At 37.2% G+C, this 22,623-nt stretch overlaps 2 protein-coding genes across 3 annotated transcripts in view; one reads left to right on the forward strand and one right to left on the reverse strand.

The window, feature by feature from the left end:
• Window positions 1-510: 510 nt before the first annotated feature.
• Window positions 511-22,623, reverse strand: part of GCN2 (protein kinase family protein) — an 83,283-nt gene continuing 61,170 nt past the window's right edge. For both annotated transcript variants that reach the window (XM_088126799.1, XM_022294717.2), the window contains exons 20-30: window positions 22,047-22,127; window positions 12,237-12,293; window positions 6,800-6,931; window positions 6,605-6,688; window positions 4,562-4,670; window positions 4,333-4,469; window positions 3,706-3,813; window positions 3,183-3,268; window positions 2,978-3,080; window positions 2,779-2,901; window positions 511-1,136 (exon numbers count right to left, since the gene is read on the reverse strand). In XM_088126799.1, coding sequence (XP_087982925.1) covers window positions 1,026-1,136; window positions 2,779-2,901; window positions 2,978-3,080; window positions 3,183-3,268; window positions 3,706-3,813; window positions 4,333-4,469; window positions 4,562-4,670; window positions 6,605-6,688; window positions 6,800-6,931; window positions 12,237-12,293; window positions 22,047-22,127 — 1,131 coding nt within the window. In that variant the 3' untranslated portion in view covers window positions 511-1,025. The remainder of the gene's footprint in view (window positions 1,137-2,778; window positions 2,902-2,977; window positions 3,081-3,182; window positions 3,269-3,705; window positions 3,814-4,332; window positions 4,470-4,561; window positions 4,671-6,604; window positions 6,689-6,799; window positions 6,932-12,236; window positions 12,294-22,046; window positions 22,128-22,623) is intronic.
• On the forward strand, window positions 16,133-22,026 carry LOC148209993 (uncharacterized). The gene is made up of 4 exons (XM_088126402.1): window positions 16,133-16,241; window positions 16,356-17,534; window positions 18,207-19,211; window positions 19,320-22,026. The coding sequence occupies exons 1-4, from the start codon at window positions 16,133-16,135 to the stop codon at window positions 20,249-20,251; spliced, it is 3,225 nt and encodes a 1,074-aa protein (XP_087982528.1). The 3' UTR covers window positions 20,252-22,026.

Here is a 22,623-nt window from a genome sequence, read left to right on the forward strand (position 1 = left end):
ATCAAAATTATCACTTAAGAATCTGATTCCAAAATGATTTGGAAAAGAAATAAAGTCTCTTTAAGTTAGGAAACCATCTCCCATGCATTGGATTTGCATCAAAATTTCTTGTTTCCATGATTCCCTTTGTGCCTGTTTGATGGAATGCTCCCTTCATTAGAATTGTATATAACTTTTTATTTCTATAAAATTGGAAATTATTTACATCAAAGTTTGAATAATGTTCCTTCTTTTTTCTTTTAGTTTTTCGAATATAGATCACTTTTTAATTTCGTCCCGAGTAATTCAAACAATTTCCACTACTTGATAATGAAATTAACAATAAATGTGATATAATTTCACCCCCTTATTTCTAACATATTAGTGATATTAAATTGATATTTTTATATTTTGTCGAATTTTTTGCAAATACTATTGAAATATCAATTTCCTCATGTCGATATCGAATCCCTGATCATAAACAATATCCAACCTTACATATTAACAAGCCAAAAGAATGAACAACCATGCTGAGAAAAGAGCCCACGAAAACTGTAGAGACATGGACTTAATTTCCAAAAGAGAATTATAAATCCACAAAAAGCTGGACATCTACATGCAATATTATATCAAGTTCTTCCAAAGACTTGTGAACAGAAAGGAAAACAAAATCTATAAACTGAGTTCCAAATAGCATTCACAATATATAACTGAACATATTTATCTTATTTACATCAATCTATACTATGTTGTTTAGCCCCAGAACTGTACAGTGTTCTCTGTGGGATGGATGGCTTAAAATCGACTCATCACCTCGGTTGCTGCTTGATTCCATTGACACTAATCTGAATTGAGCATGGTAGAGAAGACCTGGACAATGTTCTTTTCTCTCTGTTTCAGGGGGTGGCTGTGGAATCTGATTCTTAAGATGGTAATGTCACATGGTTGGAAAACTCTTGGTAGAACATCTCTGATGTTGCGATTTAAATAACATCGTCAAGTATGATGACCGAGTACAAGGCTAAGTAATGCAGTGGCGGACAGTCCTAATTCCATATGAGGGGATTTTTAAACTGGTTCGCCATTGCCTCCTGTAGAAACTTGATGATGTAGGAGCGTTCGACTTCCTTCTCCCTTTTGAGTTCTAGATGTCGAACCTGAATTAACAATGTGATATATGAGAAGATTTTGTGTAACAAAAGAATATGCAACCATATAAATAATTCAGCAAGTCTTGCTACATGGTGCATAATTCTCTCCTATTCAACTCCCACGACTAACCTTTTGGTAAAAAAAAAAACTAATCTTTTTCTGTTAGAATATTGTATCACAAACATGGGGTGGAGATTCAAACCTACGACTCTTTCAAAAGAGATTCATTAGTCATTTAGGTATGGTTAGGTTGGCCAAAAAATGACTATTCACGATCCTCGTAAATACTGTATTTCATTGTCTATGGACTTAAATCAGTCTGAACAATAATAACACTAGTGCCAATAGTCTTATGTCATAAATTTTCTAAATAATCTCCAAAAGAGATACAATTTTTTCAAATCATTCATTTCCAGAGTCATATTGCCTTCCAGGATAACTTTATTTTAAAAACTAGGTACTCAACTAAATAACCCAATTAAAGAATAACAACATTAAATTTGAATAACACAATTGATGCAAAAAGCCCAAAGATTGACCACACCATTTCTCTTTTGTGATGCTGCCCCACCCTACAGTAGACACTGATTACAGTTGCAAGTTCAATAAAACAGAGCAAATTGTTGGCCTTGTATCAGTTGGTCTCTTAATACTAGCAATCATAATAGACCCTCTGCTAAGTAGTAAATCCATGTTATACAGCTTTAAGTCTTTCTTTAATATAGAACCAAGTAGAGAGAGAATTTAAAATGACATCAAATCCATTATAAATCCAGGTTATACAGATTCAGCCATTCTTTAAGATGACACCAAATCCTTTCTAAGGGGGAAAGCAATGATTTAATATATCTTTACATTATAACCACTTGGGAAAAGAAAAACTAAGGTCCCATTTAGTAACGTTTCTATTTCTTGTTTTTTGTTTCTCATTTCTAATTTTCTAGAAACATAGGAGTCTTTTTGGTTGGAAACTCGGATTATGCTTTTTGTTTTCAGATTTACTGAATCAAACGGATTCAGTGAATATGCGTTTGTCAGGATTTGGGAAATTCGTTTTTGAAAACTGTTTTCAGATTCTGTAATCCAAACAGTAGAAATTCTGGAAACGACATTTTTATGTTTTAAGCGTTTTCAAATTCAGAATTTGAAATTTTTAAAATGCAGAAATTAAAAAGGATAAAGTTTTTGATAAATATATTACTTCATATTATAAACTCATTTTATGTTTGTTAAAATTAAAACATGTAAAATATAATGATTGTAAATTATATAATATCGTAAAATAATAATTATACAAAATTTATAAAAAATGTTAATTTTGTAACTACTTCTAGTTTCATATAAAACTTTTACTTTTTTTAATTTTAAATTTTAGAGAACGAGAAACAAGAAATGATTCCCTAACACGTTTAGTTTTTATTGTTAATTAAAAAAAAAAAAGAAACAAGTAGTTCTATTTTTTCATTGAAAATGAGATAATGAGAAAAAAGAAAACAGAAAATAAAAAACAATAAATAAGAAACATGAACGTTACCAAACAGACCCAAATTTGTCTAATAAGTTGTTTCTTTTTCAGCATTCAAATCTTTGTAGCTTCAACATCTAAATACTGCTTCAAAATGTTGAAGTTTGGAATAGAAGTTTTACCTTTACTGAACCTGTGTTAGATACACCAGAGTCTGTTATGATGACAAGACATTTTATGTCATTCTCACTAGCATATTCATATTGCTCTGTGAGACTTGGATCAGGTGTAGGGACGAGCTGAGCCTGATGAAATAAAAAGCACTTTTCAACATTAACCTCTAAATAAACCGTAGATTATCCTGATATGTTTATCACTAACCTTAATCTTCTCCTCCCACAGCTCCCCAGCAAGTTCCATGCGTTCTAACAATAGTCCCCCTCCGCCTCGCGAACAAATCAGGACACTGGTGCTCCCCTCATTTCTGCGAAGTGCACAGCAGAACAAAATGAGCCAAAAAAGTTACAGAAAAGATTCAGTGGCTTAACAGAGTAACATAAATAAATGGGAAGATTATAAAGTGCACCGGATGGGTTTCAAATCTACAGCAGATTGCTGAATTATAGTCTCTAGCGCTATGCTGGTCCCGACACCACCGGGAGGAGTAGTTTTCTGGTACATAAAAAGGTTAAACATATCTTAAATTAGTACATTAAAGATCACATGTAAATGAAATGAAAAGGCATTGCTGCACAAGAAAGGCAACATATCTCAAATCTTTGGAATAAAATTATGGAAGGTCAAATCATTGAATCAAGACTGCAAATCTTCTTAGCTTGGGTTAAGGAAAAATACTCGGGGTTAGATTTTTATGCTCATAAACTGCTGGGTTGCATGGAATTGATATCACTGCTACAAGTTAACACTAAACTTTAAAATTCAGTTAGCTATGTTTTAACTAATTATCTTTCCTGCTCTGTATGTCTTCTAAATATCCTACATCATATTCATAAAGATATTCAACCATTCTTCCATGCTAATATTAGACTTTGCTGCATTGTGTAGGCATCATATCAATATAAAAAGAAAAATAAATGAGGATAACCCACATATGCACGGCTCCACATCCGTTGCAGCAAATAGTCATAGCGGCCACCAATAGCAAGCAATGCACCTTCAGGATGTGAGCCAGGATTATTTTCCTTTGTTAAGTATACCTGGACATGTAATTGCGACGCAGTCACTGACACTGAAATGGAGCAAAATACTGCTTGTGCTTGAGGTATTACTAGATACACTTGGGACTTGGGAGAAATAAAATATAAATCTCTTCAATCTTCTTCAGAATCATGCCTGATTAACATGAATCCCGTCAACTAAAAAGGGAAACATGCAAGTGGCTACTAAAACTTCAGTGCCTAAGAGTGAGTGGTTGACAAGAGCGCTTCAGCTAATCAGGTGGAAATTTTTCAAAAAAAAAAAACAAAGAAAAAAATCTCATCGGGTAACAAGTTCAGTTATTGGCTTTTTGCACAAAAAATTTCAGCAGCAGCAACCTAGGTAGTTTTTATGATCGTCTCAACAGCAGCAACACTTGAGACCAGTATATACCTATAGATACACACACATCACAGATGTATATAGACATACAACCACACATTTATAAGCTTTTGGAGAAAACTAAAATAGTATACCGTCACACTTCCCATACGTGGGAGGGAAGACAAATGTGATACCTGAAAAAATATGTCCCGATGATAATCCTCCGTTGGTGACATTAAGGCATCTATGTAAACATTTGTTTCAATCTTCCATACTCTCAAGTAGTTAAAAAGGTCTAACAACTCATCAAGTGCTTTACGCATAGATTTATCTGCATTTTATTCATAGCAACTAGCAAGGTTAAAGGGAATTCATTTTCGTATCTGAAACTGTAAGAACATAAACAACTAGTTTCGACAATACCTGTTGGAAGGGCACCTCTCAATCTAGGAAGTGCCTGATCCACTGCACCACAGAACCTCAAAACTACAGTCTGCAATCTATTTACAACAGCTTCTGCTAATTTGAGTTCCTGTAGTAGAATAATTTCTCTCAAATATTATAGAGACACATGTTCATTCTAAATGTTTACGAACATGATGAAAAGCTCTTGAAGAAAAAGAAAAAGGAAAAATAATGTTTAGTCCATAGCATTACAAACTACAACAAGGTTCCATTATCTAGTCCATTGTGAGAGATTGGAAAGCTGTGATTGCACAGGGAGGGTGATCTCTATCCACCACCTTTAGGTTGTCTCCCATTCTTTTTTAGAGTTTCTTCGAATCTATTGTCTTCCTTTCTTATCAAAAGAAACAAACAAGATTCACAATGTCGGAGTAAGAAGTCTTTCTTCGTAGATGCAAAAGCTCCCATTTATCATCACATTGGCTGCCCATCAACAATAGTATGTAGCTAAAAACAAATAACAAATGAATACACATGTACACGCACAAACATGTGCTGCATATTGGCCATCCATCTGTTTACAGATTCCCTCATTGCCTTGAACTCCTGGCATTGAATCAAGACTGCAAATCTTTACACTTGCTTGAAGGATTGTTTATATCCCACGTACTGCAACAAGTTCCATCATTAATATCCTCTCTCTTTTTTTCATTATGAAAATCCATTCGGTTGAGAGTATGAATGCAAGAACTCGAGAAAAAATTGGTATCCTATTAATATGTTCAGACAGGAATCATCTAAATACAAAGAAATAGTACCATTCATCATTCATCTAATTGAGGAAGAACATTTTGAGAGATAAAATACCCCTTGTAGAAAGTATACTTATCAGATAATACCACTCTTATACCATTTAAGAAAATGCATGACTAAGTCTTTTAAACTACGGTCATGAACCATTTTTTATTCTGTATAAAGATTTTGCGAAGGTGTAAAACTTCTCATTCCCCCAAAAGCAATGAACCTAGATGGTTACTCCATATAAACCTCTTCTTAAAGATTGCCGTGAAGTAAGACATTCTTGATATAATGTTATGCAAAACTCAAAGATAGGTAGCGGGCATAGAAATTAATTAAAAAAAAGACCTAATGGAAGATATTTTAGTGACAGAAGAAGTTTAATAATTGACCCCATGGGTTAACATAAGGAGGCCTATCATGTTACTATTAAGTTCCAATAACAATATCTTTGGAAATTATCCTACTGAAGAAACCTTAATGGTGATGAGCTTGAAGAATGGCTCTCCCTTATGAACACTACTGGCTTGCTTCCCTCAGACCGCTCAAATTCCTGGTCTATAAACTCATCTGGTACCTTCTCTTGCAACTCTCTTATGCATAACCTTACCCAAGGGAGACTCATCCTTCAAACTGACATATGTAAGATGATACATAAAGATAAATACCCAAAAAAGGTCAGAACTTTTATTTGGGAAATAATCTTGGATAGCATCAACACCCAAGACAAAATTCAGAAGAAAAATCCAAGAGCTGCCTCTTCCCTCACAGGTGTCCCGCCTGCAAATCAGATTCAGAATTGCAAGATCATCTTTTTACACACTACCATTTGTCTCTAGGTTTCGGAGTCTCATCTTGGATGCCTTTAGTTGATCCCTGCATCTCAACAGCACTACTTCATCCAACATTTTCTCCCATATGCTATCCATCCTTTCAGAAGAAAGGTTAAAGTGATTTTGCTCAACCAGAGCTTCCTTTGGAATCCTTGGTTAGAAAAAAGACAGACTGGTGGAAAGGAGACTATATTTTATCTTTTCATTTATATTGCTACTTCTTGGTGAAAGTTAAACAATCTCTTTTATAATTACTCTAGTTGAATATGTGGCAACTGAAAGGCCTTTTTTGAACTCCCTCGGCTTTTGGAAGGCTTTCCTTCCTTTTCTGTACATTTCGTTATTTTAAAGAAATCCAGTTTCTTTTTAAAAAAAGATAATAATAAATAAATATTGAGGTTTATTGTGGGGTTCTTAAGTGAGCTCAAACCTGTAATAGTTGGCGCCTTATCACAACCCACTTCGATTTCCTCTCAGAAGATTGAGGACGTAAGGATACCATCATAGAAAGAAGCTGCAATTATAAGAGAGCTTCAGAAGGCATGAAAAAAATTCTGCGCCTTTTGCAGGAAAAATAATATATATATATATATATATATATCTGCGACTAAAATAATTAATTTACCTCTGCCACTTTATGCCTATGTTCTGCCTTAACACCAGCCCAAGACCAAATAGCATTCAACAGATCTCCATGATTTAAGTGTATATCACAAGAATCTGAATAGAAAAAATAAGAAATAACGTCCACAGTCACCTGAAATATTAGCAACTACCGTAAGAATTTCATCCTTTTACGCTGGGATAATTTATTGTTTAGTGACCAAGTCAAGATACTTTCTCTGCGAAATATTCGGTTATAACTCATCCAAGTCAGGACACCGGAGTTTCATTCTTTCTCTTGGGTTTATAACTTTCATTTTTTTTTTCTTTTTCTGAGAAATATTCTATTATGACTTGAATAAAGTAATCATATCAAACTCACAGAAGATTATCCTCTTTGAAGAATACAAACAGCTTAATGTTTTTTTTGGAACAAAAAACGAGACTTTTCTTTTCATTAATGTTTGAAAGATTGAAAAAGAGTACAAGAATTCAAAGTCTACAAAGAGTAGACTTAAGAAAGAAGGAGAAGCATGAAAGTAAGAAGCAAAGCATAAATAGGGAGAGCTATAATAAGACCCTAAAAAGAGCCCCCTAATTACTACAAATATCATTTAGAGAATAACCATGAAGGAACTTATCTTCGAAGATTCTTTTATTTCTTTCAGACTAAATTTCCAATAAACAAACGAATACAGACAGCCTAACCTCAAATTTTAGTTTCATCCATCAACAATGTCAAAGCAGCCTTTTAAATATTTAAAAGTCCAATAAACAGACTCAAATATTCTTGGGGACGAAACTAAGCAATAGGATTTTTGGGATTTGGTCAAAATCTTTGCTTCTAATTGGTGTTCTCGTCAAAAGTCTTTGTTAATTACTATTTTTCTCAGATTTATGCCCATTGAAAAACTTTATTGTAATTCTCGCTCGTTGGGGATATCTCATCTCCTTCCTTTTATTTTGTTACTTATCCAAAAAAGAGAAAAAAGAAAACAAATAATGTAGCTCCTCACAAGGATTTTAAGAAGTGATTCAATCTACCTCTTATTAATGATATATAGATGATTCTGTAGTAACTCTAGCAGTAACTAGTTACTGTTGGTTTAATATTTGTGAATATTTGCTATAAATTAGTTGTAAATATTAATGGTTATTTATCCTTATTTCCTTTTATGTTTTGAGCCTCTCTTCTATATAAGAAGGCTCCGTATTTCTTACTTAATCATATATTGGAATACAATTATTTTTATTCCACCTAATTCAACTTGTTATCAAAGCTAGGTTTAAAAAACCCTAGCCACTAGGAGCTAAGCTGCCGCCGCCTTCAAATGGCGCACCCTACTTCAGAAAGGTCCCTTTGTGTGCGTGCTGTTCAAATCAGACCTATTCCACAAGATCTGCCACTGTTTAAGTCCGGAGGTTGCCGCACGTCTAGATCTCGTTGCTGCCACTTCGCTTCGACAGACGCTGCTGCCTCATCTACATCCGATGCCATTTAAGATTCCGTTGCTGCCACTCCACTTCACCTGACGTCGTCGCATCGTCTGCATATGTTACTGCCGGTGTTTTCGAGGCGCACCCGGGTGCTCGCCTCAGGCGAGGCGATTCCGCCCAGGTGCACCTTGCAAGGTGCCCAGGCAAGCGCCTTCAATCGGGCGCTCGCCTCGACGCGCCTGAGGCAAGGCGATCGCTTTGTTGAAGCGAGGCGATCTGCCCTATTATTATTTTTTTTATATATTTTTAAAGTGTTTTTTTTTTTTTAAAACACCCTTCTCCCTCGCGAAAAACCCACAAGCCCTAACCCACTCTTTGCCTCTAAACATTCACCTTCACTTCACCACCCTCAATCTCTGACCGTCGCCTGCTCCCGTCTCCAACCATCGCCGTAGCCGCTGTCGCTAACCGCCGCCACCGTCTCCTATTGCAGCCGACGCCTACTCCATCTGTTGCTGTCGTGGATTCGACTTTCGTAGGTTCTTCATTTATTCCTTTTCTTTTCCTCTCTTTCATTTCACGCCCATTCTTTCTAAATCTTCACTATGGTTTCTTCACGATGGCTCTTTCCTTTACCTTTCTTTTATTTGTTTATTTTTTTATCTTCCAAATTTTAATTATAATAGGATGGAAGAAGGTGAAAACAAACGTAAGCATCCTGGTTGGAATTACGTCATATTGGATGATCCGCAAGATACAAACACGTCCAAGTGCATGTTTTGTGTAAAATTTTATAAAGGTGGAATCTGCCGAGCAACACAACATTTGGTTGTGGATTTAAAGGTATGTTTGAAATGCCCAACACAACACAACACAACATTCGAAATGTAAAGGTATGTTTGAAATGCCCAACTAATGTGAGAGAAGAATTGAAGGAGTATCAAACAAGATCAAAATTAAGAAGGGAAGATAGTAATGTCATCCCAACGTATGCGGATTTAACCTTGATTGAAGAAGATGAGGAAGATGAGATGGAAGTACTTGGTGGTAGTGGTAGTGGATCAACATCAAACCCAACGAACAAGCGAACAAGTACAAGTGATAATGTGAGTAGAATGGGTGGGAGAGAGAGAGGAAGAGGAAGAGGAAGTGGAGGAGGAAGTTGTAGTAACTCTTGTAGTCAATCACAGTTAAAACCACCGCGACCAAAGGGGCCCATGGATAAATTTGCTTATCAACAACATCTTGAATAAGTTGATGATAGAAATCGATTGAAGAGGTTGAAGCAATCAACTATTACTGAAAAAAATGATAAAGAGAGGAGGGATGGTACAGTGCAATTCATCATGCGTTGGATATATCAAGCAGGTATTCCTCTAAATACTATTCGCTTGAGAAGTTCTGAAGTAATGCTAGAAGTTGTGGGGCAATTTGGTCCTGGTTTGATACCTCTTTCTTATCATGAAGCTCGAGTAACGTACTTGAAAAAAGAAGACAAAAAATCTAATGGGCGATCATAAGGTAGAATGGAAGAGAAATGGTTGTTCGTTGATGTCAGATGAGTGGACTGAAGGGATAGGACACTAATCAACTTTTTAGTTCATTCATCTCTTGGAACGATATTTTTTGAATCCATCGATACATCGTCATGCATAAAAACTGGAGAAAAGATTTTTCAACTCTTAGATAGCATGGTAGAGAAGATTGGAGAAGAAAATGTTGTCCAAGTTGTGACGGATAATGCCTCAAACTACGTCTTAGCTGGCAAACTTTTAGAAGCCAAACGACCTCATCTATATTGGACACGACGCACAACGCATTGTTTAGATTTAATTTTGGAGGATATTGAAAAGATTGATCAGGTTAAAAGGTGTCTTAGAAAGGCTGTGGCACTTAGTGGCTTTATTTACAACACTTGTATGTGCTAAACATGATGAGAGAATTTACTAATCAACATGAATTGGTAAGACCAACAGTGACTCGCTTTGCAACTTCATTTTTAACCCTAACCAGTATTCACAAAAATAAAGCTAATTTGAGGAAGATGTTTATTTCTGAAAAGTGGACCACCCCTAAATGGACGAAGGACCCAAAAGGGAAGAGAGCAGCTGAGACTGTTATGATGCCGTCCTTTTGGAATTCGGTTGTGTATACTTTGAAGGCATCGAGTCCTTTAGTTCGTGTGTTGAGGCTCGTTGATGGTGATAAACCGGCTATGGGTTATATTTACGAAGCTATGGATAGGGCAAGAGAGCCGATTAAGAATGGTTTCAATGAAAATGAGGTGAAATATAGACCAATTTGGGAGATTAGTGATAAAAGGTGGGATTGCCAACTTCATCGGCCTTTACATGCAGTCGGATATTATTTGAATCCCTCTCTTTTCTATGACAACAAAGAGAGAATTATGCAAGATCCCAAGGTCATGGACGGTCTGATCAAAGTTGTGGAACGATTAATACCAAAGAGAGAACTATAACTACATCTACAAATCTTCACCGACTACGGAAAATCAAGAGAACACATGATTTTCTTTAATAATAAAAAAATACAGAACAGTAAGAATTCTGAAAAATGGTTAGAATTTGTCAGGCCACTCTCCTTGTCAATCTAGAAATTAGGCCATTCTCTTAAGATCTCGTTGTTTAGTAGTTCTGTTTGCTTATGACAATGGTTAAGTTATCAAGGCTAAGATATAGAACCCTTTCACTCTTTCGGTAGTAGGATCTAAGCATGTGTGATTCGTGAAATAATGTTAAGTGCTAGGCAATTCACATTTTACAACCTACAGACGAATGCATGAAATAGGAATTCCTTTGTAACTGACAAAGTTTGCAAAACAGGGTAAAGGTAAGAGCAAAGACGATAGAAACAGGGTAACAAAATAGAAAAGGTATAAAGGTCACTGTTGAAGAAAAGTTCCTATTAGGCCCGGTCCATAATCCTTCAGTTTCTCCCTTTTCCTTTCCAATCCCTGGGTTACTTGCCAATATTTATTTCCTTCTATATTCTCCTTTTGGTGCAATTTTGGTGAGTGTTGAGTTGACGTTGTTTACTTGTATATAGTTGTACTTTTCCTTTAAATAATAGAAGAATATGATTGTATTATGGGTATGTAATATATGAAATCAGAAAATTCTATTCAATCATCCTCTCTACCTCTCTTGGCTTCTAAAAGGATCAAGAGAAAACTAGAAATGAGGATATTTGGAGGAAATTATGGATCTCAACCATGGAGAATGAGAGCTACACAAAATCAAACTTTGCATTCATTTCTAAGAATAAGAGGACGAGATTATTTCCTCACTCATCACCGCGTGATTGCATCATGGAGGACCTTTGGAGAAACGATCATCATGCTCAAGTCATTTTACTATTTCACATTTAGTTTAATGTATTTAGTAGAGTTATTTGGCCCTTGAACCTTTTGCAATTCTAGATTAGGGTTGTAAACCAAGAACATTCAAGTCAAGATTGATCGACTCACATGTTGATTGTTTTAAATCTTGATCCACGGAACTTGTTTCTTGTCTCTTAATCGTTAATCTAAAGCAATCCACATCTAGCCCCACCTTAAGGTTGTATCAAATCAAATAAGTGGTCCAGGATCTTGATCTTCAATTCAATTCACTAGATAATTCATATAAATCTTCGCTATCCAAAATTCATAAGAATCAACCAAACACAAATTTGTAATGCAATAAGATATCTATAAAACCTAGAGAATGATATGGGAGGACAAGAAAATAAGTAGTACATTCCTTCTCTTTTTGAGTAACTTTTTGTTCTTTCATATATTAAATGAAAGTTACTTTTCTTACTTTTAATGTAAATAGTAAAGCGTGCATCCTACAAATAACAAGAATGTGCATCTCAAGGATGAGCCCTGGACTGCTAATCTTATTTGGAAAGGAAAGACACCATAACTAAGAAAGAAAGGAAAGAAGGAAGCGAGAAAGCAGCCTATTGAGATTCATAAAAAGTAACAAATGAGTTAATTAATTAAACTAATGAAAATGTACCTTGATAACCTCTGCCTCAGTCAAAGCCGATGTACCTCCAATGATATCAAAATCACCCTATTGAGGATGATAAAAAAAAGAAAGTACATATGGCCACATTAGGGAATTAGAACATTTTAACCAAGAAAAGCATAGACATGAACATGGAAATAAAACACAATAAAACATGACCATGAAGCTACCTAACTTTCTAAAAGATAGGATAGGAGCAAAATAAAGACGTTTTTTTTTAAACCAACATACGAACCTTTCATTAATTGATGATAAGATTCAAAGGATTTATGACAAAGAACCTAAAATCCAACTCATGTAATCCCAGTTCATTGTGCACTTACTCGACACAACACCTACATCTTTCACTAGTGCTAACTTTAGTTGATAGATCAACCTCTTCTATTCTACAATGGACACAGTTCGTCTTACCACATCACTTTCATCGACCTGCAATCTCTTTTTCTTTATAAGAGACCTTTGTTATAAGATTACCGTTTTTTTAATCTAATTTTTGTTAGTAAGTTCATTTGTGATCTTAATTGTAATTCACCAGTAGCTAAAGTCATTGCATGCTTAGAGTAACATCTCCTTTGAACAATATTATCATCTGGGGATGTCATTCGAAATATATGTTTGACTTGTTATTTGACACAGGGAAGTAAGGGGTTAAGCATGCAGTACCTCGATAATGTCTAATTTATAAATCATTAAAGTGGGAGAATTGTTTAAAGATCCTAAAAGATATAGGAAGCTAGCTGGAAAGTTAAACTATCTTATAGTGACGTGCAAGATATAGCTTATCCAATGAGTATTGTGGGCCACTTTATATCTTTACCTACCACCGTGCAAGATATAGCTTATCCAATGAGTATTGTGGGCCACTTTATATCTTTACCTACCACTAACTGATGGACCACAATGAAATAGATTATGTGTTATTGGGCAGGATCTAAAAAGGCAAAAGATCAACTGCAGGGTATTGTTTGTTTGATGAGGTAATTTAGTTCAATGAAAAAGTAATAAATAAAATGTGGTGCCACACGTAAGTATTGAATTAGAATATAAAATGATGCACAATTTGTGTCTGAAGTAAGGTAGGTATACCAACTCCTTGCTCAAATGGGATTTCATATCACAGCTTCGACTAAACTATAGTGTGAGAACCAAGCAGCCCTCCTTATCCTAAGAAGTACAGACACAGACATAGCGACATGCCAATTCTAAAAAATTTATGACACGACACGTCGGGGATATGTTTTTCTTTTTCATTTTTTTTTATATATATGTATCACATAGTAATACTTCTAACTATTGAAAAAAATCACCTAGTTGGTGACGAAGGTGATTGATGGCGAAAAAAGTGTCATGTCGGCGGCGAATGGGCATCGACGTCAACGATGAAAGCTACCAGTGGTGGTGGCAGCGAAGGCGGGCAGTGGTGGTGGCGGCAGCAAAGGCGAGCATGCAAAGGAAATGGCTTCTGTTTCTGTTCTTTTTCGTGGGAGGCTAATGGATTTTAGGGCTTCTGTTTTAAGTTCTTTAGTGTTTCTTTTTTATGTTTTTTTTAATTAAATAATGGGCTTTGAAAGTGGGCTGCGCTGGGTCTTCTTTTATTTAAAGCCAACTCTTCTTTTATTTAAAGCCAACTCAGTGTGTCCCCAAACGTGCCCAAATGTATCCAAATTATTAAAAATAAAAATAAAAAATAATTGGACACATTAAATGCCATGTTGGACACGTGTCCGTGCTTCCTAGTCCTTATCACATCTAATCTAGTATTCCATTAAAAAACTAAAAACATTAAAGTCAACTGTCATTGTGTTTTTGAGAAAGTATATCAAGGTTAAATTTCTATAGGATATGTGAAAGACTAGAGAAATTATGCACATGGGTACATAAATGAATTGACGCTGCATTCGAATGAGAGGGATCCTGAGGCTATACAAGCATCGTTAAGAATGATTTAAAAGAATTAATAATTACTACTTATACCAAAAAGGTGCACATTTCATTTTGATGGTCCATTCACAATAATTCCAAAGTCAAGCAGTCCCTTCTCTCCCCGACATCGTCCCAAGGTAACCACCTATAAATTTTCCTAAGAAGCATTTGAGCAAGAACAAACATGTCGAAAGTACTCATGTTGGTTTGTAAGGGCAAATTTCACTCTCAAAAGCAGTTGAAGTCAATGTAGCAGGTCCAAGTTGCATGATGTCGCAAATACTAGAAGAGAGTATGTTGTGACTCCCACAAAGTAGGCAAGTGGTGATAACATGCATGTGCATCCATTAGACTAGTGAAGGGTCGAGAGAGAAGTGTCGTGATGCGACCGAGGATGGTGCATCACCCAACACACTAAGAGGACATCCATGAGAAAGTCTTAGGAAGATTAAAAGCAATGACAATGTCTGTGGCAAGCTCATTGGGGGCCAATAGGGGTCAGGGCCAGGGCCATAATCCTAGAAGTCGGGGTTGCGGTCAAGAGTTTGGACGAGTAGCTTTAGGTCAAGAGTTTGCAGTCATTAGTGAAATATGCAAGTATGCCAAATTTTGAAGATCAGAGGTGAGCACCAAGTCATTAGTGAAATATGCAAGTATGCCAAATTTTGAAGATCAGAGGTGAGCACCCTATTGGTGAGTAGCTCCTTGCCACTTATGAAGATCATGGGTGTCAGACCAAATATGTCTTAGAATCTACTATAGAGGGAGACATAGTGTGGCCCTACAGCCTAAGGGAGCTACCCCCAATGTGTCATGGTGTGGACGAGCATTACAAGACTAAGGTCTTGGACGTCTTCCTTGGAGAATAGGAATCCCAAGAGACAGTGTCGGGTCAGGTGGCACGGGTGTGCTGGCATTGCGCCTTTTCCTATGGGTAAGAGGTTTCAACATAAGGTCGTTCTCCAACACGGTACGCTCCAAGTGAATTGGCACGAGCACAAGACAGATCGTACCATGATAGTGCCTGAATGGATAAATGTTTAGGATGGCCTCAACATGAAGTAAAGGCTCATGGTCCTGTTCTCAGGTATATGTTCGAGATGAGTTGAGATGCACGACCAAATGATGTGCATTGTCGAGAGAAAGTCGAGTTGTGAACACTCACTCAAGTCTAAGCCAACGATGGGTGATGGGGTGCTCATGTGTGTGGGTAGCTTGGGTGAATGTTCAAGGTGGTAGAGATGCTCAATTGAGGAAGAGATAAGGAATCTCGCTTATGGTCTAACAGAGTTAAAAAGACTTGCGAAAAGAATATGTGGGCTAGAATTCCCCTAAAGTTTGGCCATGATCGGGGTAAGATCATGGCGCAGCATGGTTGAAAGAGGTACAACCGTGACATAGGTGATCCAAGGTTATTCCTAGATTTTGTTTCCTCTTGTAACCTATAAATAGTGCCTCTATTCCTCATCTTTGATCAATCAATTTGAGAATTTATTTCTTCTCTCTTTTCTCGTGTATGTCTCTCTGGTGTCTCTATCCTTAGTTTTTATGGTATCAGAGCTAGGTTTAGATTGACACCAGAATGCTTAAAACAGCCATGATGACTGGATGAGAGTTCCGACGGATCGAATATGACCTCAATTTCTCTCCCTAAAAGCACATCCACGACACCTCACATCTCTATCTCTGAAAACACTTCGCTCCAAATTACCTCTCCAAAACTCAACGGAAAAAATTTTCTGCAATGGTCTCGATCGACCCTCCTAGTTATTCGTGGCCGCAGTCGACTCGGGTACATCAATGGCACGATAGCAGAACCAGATGAAGCTGACCCTTCTTTTTCCATGTGGGATGCACAAAACTCAATGGTCATGGCATGGCTCATTAACTCGATGGAGGAGGACATTAAAGAATCCTTCATCTTCTACTGAACAGCAAAGGATCTTTGGAATGCGCTCACTATGGCTTTTTCTGATTTTGATAACTCGGCTCAATTGTTTGAATTACGCAATAAGGCACGTTCCTTACGACAAGGTGAATCCGATGTCACCCAATACTACAGCTCATTACGTAGGTTGTGAGCTGAACTTGATTTATGTCTCAATCTCGAATGGGAGAACTCGAAGGATGCTGAACGCTTCCGCAAACACGTCGAGAAGGAACGAATTAATGATTTTCTTGCAGGTCTTCGTCCGGAATTAGATGATGTGCGTTGCCGCTTACTTGCCACAAAGCCAATCCCAGCCATTGACGAAATCTTCGCAGAAGTTCGCTGGGAGTCGAGCCGTAAACGTGTGATGATGGGTGATACACCCACAAAACCTCTGTCCCTCTCACTGGAATCATCAGCTCTGGTGGCACGAGGTCCACCACCACCTTCATTCCGATCTACTCGTCGGAACAACCTATGGTGTGATCATTGTAAGCGCACAAACCATACAAAAGATCGGTGTTGGGAACTCCATGGTCGTCCTCAATGGAATAATTTATCAGGGGATTATCGGCCACCTCCACCTACAAATACTCCACCTTCTCGAACCAGCTCCTCCGGCTATCGAGTGGGCCCTAGTGTGTCAAACTCCCAAGATTTGGCCACCTCTCTCCCTCCATTTTCGAAGGCACAACTTGAACAGCTCTATCGCCTCTTAACACCGCCTGTTGAGTCTACTCCTTCGTCAAGTTTTGTGTCACAACGAGGTATTTTTAGTGCAGCTTTAACAAGTCAGCAGCATTCCGATCAGTGGATCTTAGATTCGGGTGCAACTGATCATATGACCGCTTTTCATGATATGTTTACCATGTACTCACCCAACCCGATTCAGACACATGTCAAGCTTGTAGATGGGTCATCGGCCATTATTAAGGGCTTTGGTTCTGTTATTCCTAGCCCAAACATTACATTGCACTCAGTGCTCCATGTGCCTAAATTATGTTGCAATCTAATTTCTGTTCAGAAGTTGACTCATGATTTAAAGTGTCAAGCCCTGTTCACTGACTCTAAGTGTTTGTTTCAGGACTTGATAACGGGAACGACGATTGGCAATGCCGATGGCTTTGAAGGGCTCTACTACTTCAGAGGACCAAGTCTAAGAAATAAACAAGTTCTCCAGGTTGGTAGTGAGTCGAATTCTAGGGAACAACAAATTCTACTTTTACATCGCCGTTTAGGGCACCCGAGTTTCCAGTATCTTAAACATTTGTACCCTTCACTTTTTCATAAAGATGACCTTTTTACTTGCGAAGTGTGTCAACTTGCAAAACACTCTCGTACATCTTATCCTTCTGTTGAGTATATACCATCCAGTCCATTCACAATGATTCATAATGATTTATGGGGGCCGTCTCGCATCAAAACTATGTCCGGTAAACGTTGGTTCCTTTCCTTTACTGATGACCACACTAGGGTTTGTTGGGTCTATTTACTTAAAAGAAAAATCAGAAACTGCATCAATCTTTCAACAGTTTCATTCTCTCATTCATAATCAATTTAATACGAGAATCAAAATTCTTCGCACAGATAAGGGGACAGAATATTTTTAATCAAACATTGGAAACTTTCCTGTCTCAAAATGGAATCATTCACCAAAGTTCCTGTGTCATTACCCCCAACAAAATGGTATAGCTGAAAGGAAAAATAGGCCTCTTTTAGAAACTGCTCGTGCTCTCATGTTCACCAATTCTGTTCCTAACCGTTTTTGGGGTGATGTTGTCCCTACTGCTTGTTATCTCATTAATCGGATGCCCTCTCGTGTTCTGAAATGTAACACTCCACTAGAAATCTTACTCACTATCTATCAACAAATTCGATCTGTCCTCACAATTCCCCTCAAAATATTTGGATGTACTGCATTCACTCATGTTTATGATCATGAACGTCACAAATTGGAGCCAAAAGCCAGAAAGTGTGTCTTCCTTGGTTATTCTCCTACTCAAAAAGGCTATAAATGCTATTGTCCATTCACCAATAAATTTTACACTACCATGGATGTCACATTTTTTGAGTCTCAATCTGTTTTCTCCCTAAATTCCCCTCAGGGGAGACTGAGCCTATTACAAGTAGTCTTGATGGAAATTTTTGGGAGATTGACGATCTAAATACCAGAATTGAGTCCCCTCAGTCAAAAATATCTGAGATTGATGGTTTAAATACCGAGTCACCTCAGCCAAAAATACCTATCCCGATCGTCTCAATTACTCAGATAGAAGAGTCAGTTCCTATTATTTCCTGTAATAATGAAGATGATCAAGTCAACCCAAATCGAAGTGACAAGCAACCTGAGACTCTTGTTTATTCTCGGCCACAAACGGTTCAAAGAGGAGTGGAGCCACCACAACCTCAACAGCAAAGTCATGAATCCATCTCGTCCTTAGGTACTGAACAATCTACCCTTGTGCCTCAAGACAATACTAATGATCTTGATCTTCCTATTGCACTTAGGAAGGGTGTGAGATCGTGTACTCAACATCCAATTGCTCGATGTATTGGTTATAGTCATTTATCTTCAGCAGTTCAGACCTTGGCTCTCAATCTGGAAGCCAATGAGGTACCAAAATCCATTCAAGAGGCTATGAGCAATCCACAGTGGAAAAATGTGGTAGATGATGAAATGAAGGCTTTGAAGCTTAATGATACGTGGACAGTAGTTGATCGTCCTCAAGATAAACCAACGGTAGGATGCCGATGGATCTTTACTGTCAAATATAAGGCTGATGGGTCCATTGAAAGGTATAAAGCAAGATTGGTGGCCAAAGGATACTCTCAGACTTTTGGGGTAGACTATCAGGAGACATTTGCACCCGTTGCAAAATTAAACACAATTCGTGTCCTCTTGTCCCTTGCTGAAAATCTGGATTGGAAACTACAACTGGATGTCAAGAATGCATTCCTCAATGGAGATTTGGAAGAAGAGGTGTACATGGACCTTCCTCCTGTATTTGACATTGATAAGTATGATGGAAAGGTGTGTAAGCTGAAGAAATCTCTCTATGGTTTAAAACAATCCCCACGTGCATGGTTCGGGCGATTTTCAAAGGCTGTTTGTAAACAAGGATATACCCAAGCTCAAACTGACCATACAATGTTCTATAGGCACTCTTAAGGTAAGATCACCATCCTCATTGTTTATGTCGATGATATTATCGTCACAGGTGACCATCATGAAGAAATAGAGAGACTAAAACAGGCACTTGGAAAGGAGTTCGAAATAAAGGACCTGGGAACACTTCGGTATTTTCTAGGGATGGAAGTTGCAAGGAGCAGAACTGGTATATCTGTATGTCAAAGAAAATATGTACTAGACCTCTTGAAGGAAACCGGAATGCTTGGATGTAAACCATCTAATACTCCAATAAGTCCCAATCATAAGTTGGGAGAGAGCCTAGATGGGGTACCCATTGATAAAGGGAGATATCAACGTCTTGTTGTAAGATTAATCTATTTATCCCACACTGGGCCGAATATTGCATTTGCAGTGAGTGTTGTAAGTCAATACATGCATGCTCCTACTGAAGAACACATGGAAGCCGTGTATCATATTCTTAGATATCTTAAAGGAACTCCAGGGCTTGGATTATTTTTCGGAAAGGATGATGACAGAAAGATTAAGGTGTTTACAGATGCTGATTGGGCAGGTTCTATTCAAGATAGGAGATCTACGACAGGATATTGTACCTTCGTCTGGGGTAATCTTGTTACATGGAGGAGTAAGAAACAATCGGTTGTTGCAAGAAGTAGTGTTGAGGCTGAATTCAGGGCATTATCTCATGATATTTGTGAGATAATGTGGCTGAAACTCCTTCTCCAAGAACTCAAGATCAGGTTTGATAGTTCAATGGAAGTCTATTGTGACAACAAGGCTGCAATTGCTATTGCACACAATCCAGTGCATCATGATCGTACTAAATATGTTGAGGTTGACAGGCATTTTATCAAGGAGAAGATTGAAGAGAAAATTATAAATTTGATGTATGTTCCATCATCAGATCAAGTTGCAGATATCCTAACAAAAGGACTCTTGAGACCCGTGTTTGAAAGGTTGTTGATTAAGCTGAAACTGTTCAATCTGTATAGTCCAGCTTGAGGGGGAGTGTTAAATTAGTTAGAAGTTAAGATTATGTGGACTTAGTTAGAAGTTGTTTAGATTTTGTGTTTAAATTTAGCAAATAAATCTCCGTTTTTGTTAGGGAAGTTAGGAGGTTATTCCTAGATTTTGTTTCCTCTTGTAACCTATAAATAGTGCCTCTATTCTTCATCTTTGATCAATCAATTTGAGAATTTATTTCTTCTCTCTTTTCTCGTGCATGTCTCTCTGGTATCTCTATCCTTAGTTTTTAGTTTGGTCGGTCGATGGGAAGCCAGAGAAATAGCCACAACCCTCAGGGGCTATTTGTGTTGAACAAGAAACAAGTTTTTGTTGATATATGAAAAGAAAAATGTTCAATGGTACAAACTCCTAAAGGAGAGAGAGAAAGGAAAAAACGAAACAAACAAAAGAAAAGCTCAACAAGGAGCATTACAGTCGAAGGTAAGAATAAAGAACGATATCAACCAAGGACCACCACAGAAGTGACCAAAAAACTAACCATCATGGGATGACTCCAGTGGTCAATGAGGGCCAATGTAAATAGCAAAGGACTTGGAGGGAATGAGTTCAAACCATGGTGGCCACCTACCTAGGGTTTAATATCCTACGAGTTTCCTTGTCAACTAAATGTAGTAGGATCAGGCGGTTGGTCTGTGAATAGTCGAGGTGCGTTCAACCTAGTCCGGACACACGAATATCAAAAAAAGAAGAGACCAAAAAACTTCATGAATGAATCTTGGAACTCCATAAAACTTAAAATATCTCAATTCTCATGAATTAATTTCCTTTTGCTCAAGCCGTTCTTCTCAGGTTGACTACCAACCATGATATCTATGCTAAGATAAGAAGCACAGACATGCCAATTTGAAAAAATGTAGCACACAAACATGTCAAAGACACATTATTTTTTTCGATATATTTGTATCACATAGTAATACTTCTAACTATTAAAAAAATTACCTAGTTGGTGAAGAAGGTGATTGATGACAAAAAAAGTGTCACATTGGCAGTGAATGGGCGTCAATGCCAACAATGAAAGCTAGTAGTGGTAGCGACAAAGAAGGGGAGTATTAACATTTACACCAACCAAGAGCTAATAACAAATTCAATCAAAGAACCTATTGAATTGGAGGTATGTATTGTTGAAGACCTAGTTATTCCTTTCAATCCATATACTCCATAGAAAGGATCTTGAAACCATTCTGGAAGGTTTTAAGGTCAGCTTCCGCAGCCACCATTCAAGAATAATGTAACAAGCATCCCATTCACTACACATCAAATGGTATAAGCATAGAACTTTCCATTTGCCAATTAAACCAGCTATGGAAGGTACCTTGTTCACCATGGTTTCGGATCCATTCCTGATACAAGAGACTTTACTAGAGTACGAGCAAGGTTCACATGTTCCTATCTCCGCAGAACTCCCAGATAAGCCCTCGTAGGAACCTGCTGACTTCATCCCACATCCCTACCTTACATCCTACTGATTCACACACACTTTCCATAATTTTACTAACAATATCTATCCAAAATGTCTACCTGACCCCTCTTCCCAGACCCCAACCACTATAACAAAGTTCCTGTTTACTAGACTTACACGAGTTGCACATTTTCCTCCCAACATCTATAAAATGAACGAGAGGTTTAATGTCACCCAATAAATCTACTTCCTCGTGGCTAATTTGTAACCAAAACATAACTCAATGCTAAAAAAACAAGTTTTCTCAAAGTAATAATTGAAACAAAAACAAAATATTAACAACCAATCACACACACGACCTGAAAAATGTACCTGAAGGTATCGGTTTGGAGGTGAATGCCCAATTGCTCTTCTATAAACGCACGATATATCATATCGTTTAAATGAAGATTTCTATAACAGAAAATTAATAGTTTAATCACATTCCACAAAAAGTACATCATGAAGTTTTATGAAAATAACAGACACATCGAAATTAAAACAAGTAATAAGCAAAATGAAATATAGACCTTATGATTAGTTACATAAAGAAGTATGATGCAATCTTCAGAGTCAATTTCATAACACTATTTCCGTCAATCATAGAACTCTTCTACAGTTCTTTTCATCCATTCTTCAATTTTTCACATGTTTATCTGAAATTACCGTCTACAGAAAATAAAGGGAGCTGCTTGGCGCCAAATTTATTTCTTCAACGCCAACTAGTTACAACTTATGAATTAAAACAAGAGGCGCAAGAATTGCGATAGGGAAAAAAGATATTACCTACTAGACTTAAAAAATTAGATACAGAAGTTGTTCAATATCATATAACTTGGAAGGAATTAAAAAATTATAGGAAAAAAAATTGATAAAGAAAACATCTAGAACCAACATAGTAGGCAGCAAA

Source organism: Momordica charantia (genome assembly GCF_013281855.1).
Source record: "Momordica charantia cultivar OHB3-1 chromosome 7 unlocalized genomic scaffold, Mcharantia_2.0 BLBB01000007.1, whole genome shotgun sequence".
NCBI classification, from domain to species: Eukaryota; Viridiplantae; Streptophyta; class Magnoliopsida; order Cucurbitales; family Cucurbitaceae; genus Momordica; species Momordica charantia.

Coding starts and splice junctions, on each gene's coding strand:
- LOC148209993 (XM_088126402.1), top strand. CDS start 16,133: ATGGCTTTTTCTGATTTTGATAACTCGGCTCAATTGTTTGAATTACGC. Junction 16,242..16,355: donor CCAATACTACAGCTCATTAC/GTAGGTTGTGAG, acceptor ATTTTCTTGCAG/GTCTTCGTCCGGAATTAGAT. Junction 19,212..19,319: donor GCGATTTTCAAAGGCTGTTT/GTAAACAAGGAT, acceptor TTATCGTCACAG/GTGACCATCATGAAGAAATA.